At 40.3% G+C, this 12,490-nt stretch overlaps 1 protein-coding gene across 5 annotated transcripts in view; it reads left to right on the top strand.

The window, feature by feature from the left end:
• TBCEL (tubulin folding cofactor E like) overlaps window positions 1–12,490 on the top strand; it is a 31,936-nt gene that overhangs the window by 375 nt on the left and 19,071 nt on the right. For 2 of the 5 annotated variants that reach the window (XM_030538211.1, XM_030538207.1), the window contains exons 2-5: window positions 2,700–2,811; window positions 6,149–6,298; window positions 9,761–9,900; window positions 12,222–12,403. In XM_030538211.1, coding sequence (XP_030394071.1) covers window positions 2,808–2,811; window positions 6,149–6,298; window positions 9,761–9,900; window positions 12,222–12,403 — 476 coding nt within the window. In that variant the 5' untranslated portion in view covers window positions 2,700–2,807. The other 3 variants (XM_030538208.1, XM_030538210.1, XM_030538209.1) reach the window with 3 other exon arrangements.

Genomic DNA, 12,490 nt, shown 5'->3' with positions numbered 1-12,490 from the left:
CTCTGGATCCCTGAGCGCTTAGGGTGATCCCTGACACTGGTGAAGGCCGGGGCACAGGGGGCCTGGGCGGTTTGTGAGAGAAACAGAGGGAAGGCTTTTCGTCGGACCTTCTGTGAAGCTAGCCCTTAATGCCTGCTTGCACCTGGAGAGTTCAAATATAAGCCAGTTTCATTTAGATGCATCTTTGATTTTTTTCCCCCGCCCCGAGGGTGAGCACCACTAGTCAAGTGCATGAATGTCCTAGATATTGACTTATTCTCACTACATCATGGAGAAGAAAAAGTGATGCATGTGATTAAAAAAAAACAAACGGTATAAGGTTCAGTTAAACTCAGCTTTGTATTAACTTACCGGTTTTGGCTATACCTAATATGTGCTATAATAATCTGCACTTTTCCCAGCTTAGAACTGGAAATGTGAGACAGGAAGGAACCTCGAAAGGTCATCTAGTCCATTTCCTGCACCCCCATCGCTGAGGCAGGGTTAAGTATATCTGGACCATCCCCGACAGGTGTTTATCTAACCAGTTCATAAAACCCCCAAAAAGATATGAATTCCACCACCTCCCTTGGTAACCTGTTTAAGCAACAAGCTTTTGAACTATAAGAATAGTTCATCCTAAGGTGATTACTTGTTCTAGCCTTGGTGGACACAGAAAAAAAATTGATCACCATTCTCTTTATAATAACCTTCTATGTATTTGAAAACTCAGCCTTCAGTTAAACTAAACATGCCCATTTCTTTCAACTTTTCCTCATGGATCATGTTTTCTAAACCTCTTATCACTTCTGTTGCTCTATTCTGCACTGTCTCCAATTTGTCCACATCTTCCTTAAAGTGTAGTGCACCAGACTGGACATGGTACTCCAACTGGGTCTCACCAGTGCACCTGTTGTATCTTATATGATATTCTTGTTAATACGTCTCAGAATGACATTTGACTTTTTTTTGCACAACAGCATCACACTGTAGACTCTCATTCAATTTGTGATCCAATGTAACTACTAGATTCTCTTCTGTAGTACTGCTGCCTAGACAGTTATTTCCTATGGTATTTTATCTTTGTGCATTTGAGTTTTCCACCTGAAGTGCAGTACTTTGCACTTGTCATTCCTGAATATCATCTTATTGATTTCAGGCCAATTCTCCAGTTTATCAGTATAAATTTGAATTTTAATCTTGTCTTTCAAATCCTCCCACCTTGGTGTCATCTGCAAGCTTTATAAACATACTCTCCACTCCTTCATCCAAATTGCTAATGAAAGTATTGAATAGTGCCAGATAGGACAGATCTCTGAAGGGCCCCACTTGATAAAACTTGCCACTTTTACAGTGAACTATGATAGCTACTTGGCCTTTCAACCATTTATCACCCACCCTTATAGTAATTTTATCTAGACCATATTTCCTAAGCTTACTTCTGAGAATTTCATGGGGGACTGCACCAAGAACCTTACTGAGGTCCATATATATATATATATATATATATATCACTTTTACTGCTTTCCCCCATGCGCTAGGCTGGTTACACAGGCAAAGAAGGAAATTACATAGGTTTGACATTATTTGTTCTTGACAAATCCAGTTGGCTATTAACATCATCGTGTTTTTATTCTGTACGTTTGAACACCTTGTTTGTTGCTCCCTCCCTCCAAAGATTTCAGTATACTTTATAACATTTAGCTAAAGAAACCTGTGTGCCTTAGGTCATTGGAAATGAAAGCATAAAAATCTGATATACATTTTGCTTCCCTTGAGTTTGTCTCTTTTTGTATTTCCTTGGCTGGGATGAGTCAGTTTACTCTGGTTACTAGTCAGTTTCACCTTCTGGTTCTCTTACATTTAGCATATAGTTATTGGTTGATTTCACAACACTTTAAAGCAGGGGACTTTAAACACTTTAAAGTAGGCAACCTGTGGCATGCGTGCCAAAGGCAGTACGTGAGCTGATTTTAAGTGGCACTCTCACTGCCTGGGTCCAGGCTCTGCATTTTAATTTAATCTTAAATGAAGCTTCTTAAACATATTAAAAACCTCATTTACTTTACGTACAACAATAGTTTAGCTATATATTATAGACTTATAGAAAGAGACCTAAAAACTTTAAAATGTATTACTGACATGCAAAACCTTAAATTAGAGTGAATAAATGAAGTCTCAGCACACTACTTCCAAAAGGTTGCCGATCTCGGCTTTAGAGGAAGGTTTAAATCCAGAAAAACACTTTTCATTGATATTTTAAAAATATCATGGGTACCTCTTCAGAGTAGATTTTGTAGTTATTTCCATATTAACACTTTAAAAAAAATCTTAATTTTGGATCTAAAACTAGATGTCCTTTTAGTCAGCTGTGTGAAAATGCTACAGTGCAAATTATCATGTCATGCCACTGTATGTGTGAAACATGCTTTGAAAATACCATATGCTGTCCTTGCATTTTCTGTTAACCCTTTATTATTAACCCTGAATATTTTGCCTTATTGATGCATATTTGCATAGAACAGTAGTGCAACTTTGGAAAATGCATCTAGAATGATTATGACTAGTGTTAACTGTTCAGGAATGGAATTGGAATTGGGAAAGATGCTTTTTGAATTGGGAAAGTTATGCAGACCCTAAGCTTGCTATCCTCTGGAGACAAAATTAGTTTGCTAAGCTAAAAATTCAGTGTGAAATATTTCTGATGTTTTCTTTTCCAGTGTTGTATTGAGGTGACTTTCTCATGTGGAATTTACCAACCGATGTTTGCTCAGTGCATGAACAGTGGTGGAGTTGACTAAAAAGCAAAGTAAAGGAGATAGAGCTTTATGGGTGAGTGAGTTTCTTTTGTTTAAAAACTTAGAATTTTAAATGGTCCATCACAGAAGGTCTGAATGCATATTTGGAAGTAAATATCTTTCTCTTCTGTGTAACTGAGCTACAAGTGTGTGTTAAGATCAGAGCATTTCAGCGCAAAGCCTTGATTGTTATCATGTATCATCCCTGCAGCGTATTGTACATTTCAACATGAAATGTATGTTTAATGAGACAGGGACCCTTCCTTGAGTGTTGCCATTCACAAATAATACACATTGCGTCACTAAAATGAAGCTTCCTCAGGAGAAGGAGTGTGCACCACATGGGTAATCAGCCTTATGTGGTGAGAGAGTACTTAAAAAGAAAAAGTGGCTGAGAACAAAATGGCAAACTCTTATAAAAATGCCATGGGGGCTTTGATGTCCACACAAATGGAATTTTAGGAGAAGATACTTTTATTCCCATTATATGTTGTGTTGTATTATGTACGAAAATCATTCCCAGAGAGTAGTTATCAGTGGTTCGTAGTCATACTGGAAGGGCATAACAAGTGGGGTACTGCAGGGATTGGTTCTGCATCCGGTTCTGTTCAATATCTTCATCAATGATTTAGATAATGGCATAGAGCAGAGGTGAGCAAACTACGGTCCACATCTGGCCCGTGGGACCATCCTGTCTGCCCTTGAGCCCCCGGCCACGAAGCCTAGCTCCCAGCCCCACTCCTACTGTTCCCCCTTCCCCGCAGCCTCAGCTCGCCATGCTTCCATTCATCTCCACCTGTGGTGGATCAAAGGAAGAGTTGATTGCAGTGGAGATGGGACATAGACACAGTCTTCTGGGTAGGTAGAGGGAAGGCAGATTCTTGGAGCCGCTAGATTGATGAAGAGAAATGTACAAGCTTGAATTGACCTTTCTGTTGGTAATAGAAAATAGTTAATTATTTATACCTTACTTGGAAAACTCAGACACCAGCGGCCCAATATTCACCTCATTTATGCTTGTTCGACTGCATTTCAGGGAATTTAGGAGAATAATTTTAGGCAGCTTTTGTATGATAAGATTTCTTTTTGGGGGAACTTAATAGCCCTGGTCCTGAAAACATAACAACATCTAGTCCTTATTGTTTTTCATTAATAGATCTCAAAATGCTTTAAAAAGGAGCTCAGTATCATTTCTCCATTTTTTATAATTAGGGAAACCGAGGCAGAGGAAGGTGAAGTGACTTGCCCAAGTTCTTCGAGAGGCAGAGCCAGGAGTAGAACCCAGATCTCCTGAGTTCGCATCCAGTGCTCTAAATACTAGACCACAGTGTCTTGACGTAGTTTATCAAGTTGACTTTAGGCAGTGCCATATTCTTTGTTTGATATGCCTTCTTCAGCAATCAGTATAGCTGGCTAATTGGTTTTTGGTGAAGTTTAGTTGCAATGAAAACTTGAAAGTTGCTCAGCTTTTTCCTCACCCTGCATGCAGTTCTGAGAAGCGTTTGCAGACTCTTTGAACGGATGGGATGGCAGTGTTTCTTCTAAAAAGGCAAAGTCCTGAAACAAACAGGATGTCCTCAGAGACTTTAGAGAGGAAAATAATCCTTAGCACTTCTGTATTGTTCAACATCTTCAAAGCGCTAAGTCGCTGTAGACCTGTGCCCTGGGCTGTTAAAATCATGTCTTTCTGGATTTTTCCTCATCCAAGATGCCTTGCAGGCTACATTTTAGGATGCGGAGGCTGTATTAAGCCCTTGTGCTGTGCAGTTCCCTTGACTTAATGCAACACAATTTGTTTTTATCATAAATATTACGAAATGTTCAGAGCCCTGGGTAAGAAATTAGGACAGATGAGCTAACTTCTATCTGGGGTACGTGGAGAATACCAGTCACCATAGTATCTAGGCACTGAGTAACTGCCAGCCGACATTTGATACTGTTCTGTAAAGGTCAGCAAACCACAATACACAAAGTCCTTTGATCTGGCATATAAAGAGCCTCTGCTTTGTAATTTCAATGTTACCTTGCTTCATGTGGTGCATAAATACCCAAGTGACATGCATCTTCGAAATACGTTAGGGAGTTGCAAAATTGAACTAGCAAGCCTTTTTTTTATGGCTGGCCGAGCAATTTCTTCATGTGTTTGTGCTATTGATTCATGGCACAGTCTTAACATCCTAATCTAAAGCCTGTATCTTTCCATCCTTTCTCCATGCCTAGGTAGCAGTCCCAGTTTAACACCTTTGGAAATGGTCAGCTGGAAAAGGCTGATGTTCTTTTTCACGCTCAAACTTGCTGTGAATGAGGCACTGTTGTCTATAATGATGGGTGCCCCAGACATACCTAAGATAAATAGTTTGAGTTAGAGTCTGTACCCTATGGTTCTGATATAAGCTATGCCGGAGTCCTGTGACTGTGAGCAAGTCACACATCTCTCTGCCTTCTTTTCCGCATCTGTAAAATGGAAATAACACTTACCTGCCTTACAAGAGCATTATGAGGATTCATTAATGTTTGTGAAGTAGTCTGCAATCCTTGTGGGGAAAAAGAGCTATGTCAGTGCAAGATATTGTTATGATGACAGTGGCAGCTCAATTGTAATTTAGGATTTTATAGTTTTGTCATGGGCATGATTGTATTAATCTTGTTGGAATTCTACTGTGTTTTGTGGTCTTAAATAATAGCTATGCATTGTTTCTCTGGGTGTGTAATAACTATCTTATGCGGATTAATGATTATAATATTTACATAGCACCATTCATTCTGACACATCCCAATGCATTTTAAGAACTATATGCATGTGGCATCACTGAAATGCAGCCACTTCTTGTGTGGAGCATGTCAGCCAGGCAGACAGCATGCCCCATAACTTTGAGGCTGGGAATTTTAGCCAATGACCCTGAGACAGAGTTTTAAATTAAGTTCCATAGCTTCGTAAATGTCCATACAGAGCAGGCAGGATTTTAATTTTTATGGTCTTGTTTAAAACATCCCTGCACAGTAAACTTCATGGAAGTCAGTGTTATCCCCTTCGAAGCAATGAAGGGCTGAGTTGACTCTGTCAGGATTCAAACCTGTTGATCCAGGGAATCTAGGAAGTGTTCACAGTTACTGATAAGATCAGTAAGCAGAACTTTTTTGCTGTGGGTCACTGTCTTGAGGAAATGTCTGGTAGTATTTCAGGGTACTTGTGCTTGGAGGAGTTAAATATATGGTGGTATACTCTGTTTTGTGCCAAGGTGTTCTTAGCTTTTTAAAAAATTGTCCATTACTTAAGGAAGTGTAGCAAACAATTCACTGCAGCCTGCTGGAGATGAGCTGATGAGCAGTGGATTGTGTATATTATCAGTTGTTTTCTGCATTAACTGTAGAATTCCAAGAAGGGAACATGGACCAGCCCAGCGGACGGAGTTTCATGCAAGTTCTTTGTGAGAAATACAGCCCTGAGAACTTCCCATATCGTCGAGGTCCTGGAATGGGGGTGCATGTCCCAGCAACGCCACAGGGATCACCTATGAAAGGTAGGGTTCCTACTGGATCTGTGCATACAGGGGCTTGAGGGCAGGATCATTTCATCCCATAGCTCAGGGGTTCTTGACCTTTTTCTTTCTGAACCTCCCCCCCATACCACATACTATAAAAACTCCCCGGCCCAGCTGTACCATAACAACTGTTTTTCTGTATATAAAAGCCAGGGCCAGCATTAGGGAGAAGCAAGAAGGGCAATCGCCAGGAGCCCCACACCAAAGAGGGCGCTGCAATGCTAAGTTGCTCAGGCTTTGTCTTCAGTACCAGGGGCTGGTGCCCCAGGCTGCAGTTCCATGTGGCAGGGCTTTAGTTTCCTGCCCTGAGCTCTAGCGAGTCTAACACTGGCTATGCTTGGCAGACCCCCTGGAAACCTGCTTGCAGCCCCCCAGACTCCTGGTTGAGAACCAAGCTTTTACTCATCCAGGAGGAAAAATCCTACTGAATTACCAAACCAAATAATCACACTTGTGTTGCTGTATGGCTTGTATCAGTATTTAATATGTATACTGCGGTAGGGCCCCTAGTCCCCAGGTAGGATCAGGGCACCGTATAGACACACATAGCTAGCCTGGCATTGTCCGCAGCAGCCACTTGAAATTGAACAGGCTTACAGGATTGGATCAAAGGTGCTGGGGCAGGTTTCTAGGCATGAACCTGGGAGCCAAGAACTCTTGAGTTGTAGTCCCAGCCCTGCCCGTCCTCTCTGGCTTTGGGAATATTACTTCACCTCCGTTTCCTCATCTGTGAAATGCGAACTCCTGCTCATTTCAGTTGCCCAGAGGTTAATTAAAGCTCTTAATTACTGGCAAGGGAATAGTTGCTGAAAAATTAGTTTAACTCTCCCAACCCCACTCTACGGCCATCTGGGAAGAATCATGGCCCAAGGTTCTCCTGCCAATAAAGTAAAGCCCTGTACAGAGCTGAGATCCAGGAAGGTAAACCCTGCCCAGCTTATCCCCTTTTCAGTAATTCTTCAGTGGCTGCAGAAATGTGTATTTGGCACAAGTGTCTTAAACATTTAAAATTACTCTGGATTCCACCCAACACAGCTGTTACGTATTTTCTGGGCCCAATCCAGTAACATGCAGAGTGCCTTCAGCTCTGATTTGAAGCCTATAGCAGTCAAGGGGGATTAGCATATCACAGGTCAAGCAGAATCACAGTAACTTCAGTCTTTTATGCCATGTTGGGTTGCTTTCCTATTTACTTTGGGATGCCTGTTGGATGCAAACATCGTGTCTGCTAAGACACATTGCACCAGCACTCTAAAGAAATGCCCTTTCTCCTTGCCCAATATCCTAACTGCCTTGGGGATGGTCCAGAGATGCATGTTCTCTGGTATAGGCATTCATTCTATTACACATACACACACACCTACCTACACACACCTCCCAGGATCCATAAGATGAAAAATTCCTATATCCAGAGTCTTTATCTAGAACTGGGTCAACTTTGCCACCTTTTATCTAATCTTTCCCCACACTCTGAGAGATTTGGATTTGGTTCACTTTTTATTCAAACAATTTATGGTTTGGGAATTAGCAAACCAGAGCCACTACGTATTTGTTAATCTCTTGCCCATCTCTAGTTGAGACTATAGTTTAAATTCCCATCAGGTTGGTTTGTATCATAAGCAGCCCCAAAGGGGGAAAATAAGGAAATTGACTGGGCGAAAATGGCAATAACTGGGTTTGACAGAAGAGAACAAAAGTGAGAGAATTCAGTCAAGGACAAAATGTACCATATGTTACCCAAAGTTAACCTCTGTAGAGAATCACCTAAACAAAATTTTCAGAGTGCCCTCTTTTATTTATATATAGATATGTAGATAGATACCTACAGAAGCTAACAATAGGGTCCCTGTCCATATGTTCTAGGCCCCCCTGGCATAACTTAAAAATAAATTACAAGTATTACCATAATTACAGCAGTGTAATTTAATATAACTTACCATCAATGAGCTAAGTAACTTCAAATCGCCTTCCAATAATCCCCTACTCTTACAGTTCTTCTCTTGTCCAGTAACTGTAAAATACCAGGAGGGAGAAGGGAGTAGGGGAAGGAGATTTTTATGAAGATAATCTCTTAGTTTGTGCATATGATCAGTAGATCTCAAAGTGCTTTATCAGAGTGGGTAAGAAAAAAGATTATATTGCTTTTGACACTTGTAAGATAAGATACATTTCATCCACATCCTGAATTGCGCTGTTTAAATAGCTTATTATTATAAACCAGACATTTTTAGAGAGAATTCTTGGCAGTGGAAATTCCACCATGAGAGGCAGCATAATGTAAAAAGAACAGGAGTACTTGTGGCACCTTAGAGACTAACAAATTTATTTCAGCATAAGCTTTCGTGGGCTACGGCCCACTTCATCGGATGCACAGAATGGAACATATAAGAAGAGTGTGTATATATATATACACATACAGAGAAGATGCCATGCCAGCTAATTAATTAAGATGACCTGTTATCAGCAGGGGAAAAAAAAAAAACTTTTGTAGTGATAATCAAGATGGTTAATTACAGACAGTTGACAAGAGGTGTAAGGATAGTTATATGGAAAAAGCTTCAAGTAGTGTAATGACTCAACCATTCCCAGTCTCTATTCAAGCCAGAGTTAATGGTATCTAATCATAATGTAGTAGTCACAACACAGAACTGGAAGTCAGTTTCTATTCCTGACTCTGCTTCTGACCTTTGTGTCTTAGGACAAGTCACTCATGGCCTAATTTTTCTGAAGTGCTAGGAACCTACAATTACAGTTAACTGCAATGGGATGTTTTGGTACTCATCACCTAAGAAAATGAGGCTGGAAACTTTTTTTTATGTCTGTTTCCCTATTGATAAAATAGGCATAGTAGCTGCATTACAATGAAGTTCTATTAAGCAAAGGGACTCTCTCAGGTCAAATTTAAGCCCAGGTTTAATTTTGTAATGTTATACAACAACCAAGCTTTTACAAAACCTAAAAGCAATACAAGTGTTACTTTGATTTTTTTTGTAAAAAATTCAGTGGAGGCAGTTTTTAAACAAACCTTTTTCTTTGCCATATTTGCCACTGAAATTTTACAGCCTTGTGCTAAAAGTAAAATTGATTAGAAACTGACTATAAACCAAAATGGAACTGACCACTGTGTTTGCATTTTCTCTAACTTATCTCAATGAAAACAGTGTAAATAGTGAAATTACTTCACATTCTTATAATTTTTCCCCATTTTAGTTATCTAAAGTGGAGTTGGTAATACAGTTACCTGTTTTGAAATGTATGATTTTTAATCTGACTTGCTTGGCAAATGTAAATCATTATATAACTACTAAATTATTGATTAATCCCCTCCTTTTGCTGGATTTCATACTTGTGTTTGTTCTTTGATGAGAGTAAGGGATGATCTTCTATAACTGGGAAAATATGAGGCTGACTGGAAGGCATCTTGTTCTTTCCCCATTTCAGATCGCCTCAACCTTCCAAGTGTGTTGGTGTTGAACAGCTGTGGAATAACCTGCGCAGGAGAGGAGAATGAAATTGCTGCCTTCTGTGCTCATGTGTCTGAGCTGGATCTCTCTGACAACAAACTTGACAGCTGGCATGAGGTAAAGCGATTACGCCTGTGCCTTGCTAAATAGCAGCAGTAACTGCTGCTATTGCTGTATTTCTATTGCTACATCTGAGATCTTCTCAGTCATTTCAAAGTAGGTAAATGTGTCCATTTTAGAGTGTTGTAGTTCACATTTGAAGATCATGTTTATTGCTCTGTAGCTGTCAGAGTAAATAAACTTGATCACTATGCCACATTCAGGGTATGTCTACGTTAGAAACGCTACAGTGGCACAGCTGTAGTGTAGACACATACTACAGCAATAAGAGGGGTTCTTCTGTCGATATAGTAAATCCACCTCTCTGAGAGGCAGTAGCTAGGTTAAAAGAAAAATTCTTCCATTGGCCTAGTGGTGTCTATGCTGGGGCTTAGGTCAGCATAATTACATCCCACAGGGCACGATGTTTTTCATTGTCCTGAGTGTGTAGTTAAGTCAACCTGACTTCATAGCATAGATGAGCCCACAGGCATTTAACCCACTTTCATTAGTAATTTCTGAACTCATCCTGCGGGTGAAAAATATACATTCCTTCCGTGCAAAGCATTGGAACGATCATTCCCTCCACCAAGAGGCTAATGAGCAGTACAGATCATTAACTGAAGGAGTGCAATCAAGAGGGTTTGAGCAGAGGACTGGCAGCTGAGACTCCTGAGTCCTATTCCCAGTTCTGCCACTAATTCTGTATGATTTGGGAAAGTTAGAAATCCTCTCTGTGCTTCAGATTTCTCCTCTTCCAAACAGGATTAATAATGCTCATCTACCTCACAGGGGTCTCGTGAGGTTTAATTCATTAATGCTTGTAAAGGGCTTTGAGGTGCTTGGATGAAATGCACTATATAAATGCAATATAGTAGTAGTAGAATAATTAGAGTACATTAAACTGTCTTGTGTCCTCACCTGCTTATGCTCTGCTTTTATCCCACTATTAATGACTGGAAATTGACATGAAAAAAGCTAAACTGAAACTTAACCTTATTTTTTTTTTAAATTATCTTAAATTATTTCCTAATCACTAAACAAGCAGTGGATATAGTATTGATGTAAGTCTTCTGACCACAGAACAGATCTGCTAGGACAGGGACAGTATAAGCTTTCCCATTCTGCTTTTTTGCTCAGCACTTAACTGTAGGGGCCCTTTCTGTGGGTTAGGATAGGAGTTGAGTTTCCAGTGGGGCTTGTTCAGATTCTATGGCAGCTGCCAATTTAAGAGTCCATTTGTGCAAGCTGTGATGGTGATCTTATGGTGGTGGCACATGGTCACTAGGAACAGGAGTGAGAACACCAGCAGCTCATTTTATGCTGATCCCAGAAAGTCCACAAGTTGGTAACTTAGTTTCTATCAAGCTGGTCTGTTTTAGTGCTTATTTGTGGTTGTGCTTATTTTAGTTGTGAAACATATTCTACTGGCCTTAATCAGTTGAAAGACATGTACATCCGTTCACCACCTCCCCCAGATGGTGCTCCCTATACCTGTCTTCCCATTTATACAGCCTGCTCCTCTGCTACAGTTCCCCCAAGTCATTTGCATCACCCACTTCTTCACACCCAATCACATGCCCCTTAATATATTCTGCACCCTTCATACGTATATCCTGGCTTACCTCTTTTTCTAATCATTCACCCTAATTCCCAAGTTACGCACATATGTACCTGATGCATACCAACAGAATAGCTAGCCCTAAGCACCATTACATGTATGTTTGGATTGAATTCATAACCTTTCCAGTCCGGCACCATGTGAGTAAGAGAGCTGGTGCTTTCATAGATTAATGGAATCTAATAAGGAATCCATTGTGCATGTACCACGAAATTCTGTCAGTCTTTTATTTTAACCAAAATTGGGTGGTCTCTTCCTGGTGGGGAACAGTGGAAAAACTGAGCAACTGATCTGTGTAACAATCATACGCTCGAGGGACATGCTCTTGCTTTTCTCTGCCTAGAGAAGGGTCCAGCAGCCTTCTAAGATGCTGGCTTCTGTGACTTGCTATTTCTTAGGCTGGTATTCAGGTGGACTTTCTGATCTCTCCCAAGGGATCTGCTTTCCCTTATCAAGCTGCCTTGAGAGTGTAATTAAATGAGCTGTTGAGGTAAATGTGCAATTAGCCAATCAATTGAGATCAGTGAATAGTTTGAGTATGAATTACAGATAGTTATCTAAAAGCCTTTTTTTTTTTTTTTTTTTTTAATCCATATAATTTCTTTGGCTCACGGTCCTGCTGGAGAATTCCTTTCTACAAGATGGAATATTATTGAATGAGGTCTGATTACCTCCTGATACGTTTCTTTCTCTTGTTTTTTTTTTTCTCCTCCACTAGGTCAGTAAAATTGTGTCAAATGTTCCTCACTTGGAGTTTCTAAACCTGAGTTCCAACCCTCTGAATTTGTCAGTTTTAGAGAGAACATGTGCTGGATCTTTCGCTGGTGTTCGCAAACTGGTGCTAAACAACAGCAAAACTTCCTGGGAAACAGTCCATACAATACTGCAGGAATTACCAGAGTAAGCATGGGGAGCATGGTGTGAAAGAAGTGTCCACTGCATGCAAACAAAGCTCATAGCAGGAAAGGCTGTTGGGTGGGGGTGAGT

The sequence above is a fragment of the Gopherus evgoodei genome, chromosome 19 (genome assembly GCF_007399415.2).
Source record: "Gopherus evgoodei ecotype Sinaloan lineage chromosome 19, rGopEvg1_v1.p, whole genome shotgun sequence".
Taxonomy (NCBI): domain Eukaryota; kingdom Metazoa; phylum Chordata; order Testudines; family Testudinidae; genus Gopherus; species Gopherus evgoodei.
Note: the sequence above shows the minus strand (reverse complement) of the source record. Positions and strands in the feature narration are given on the sequence as shown.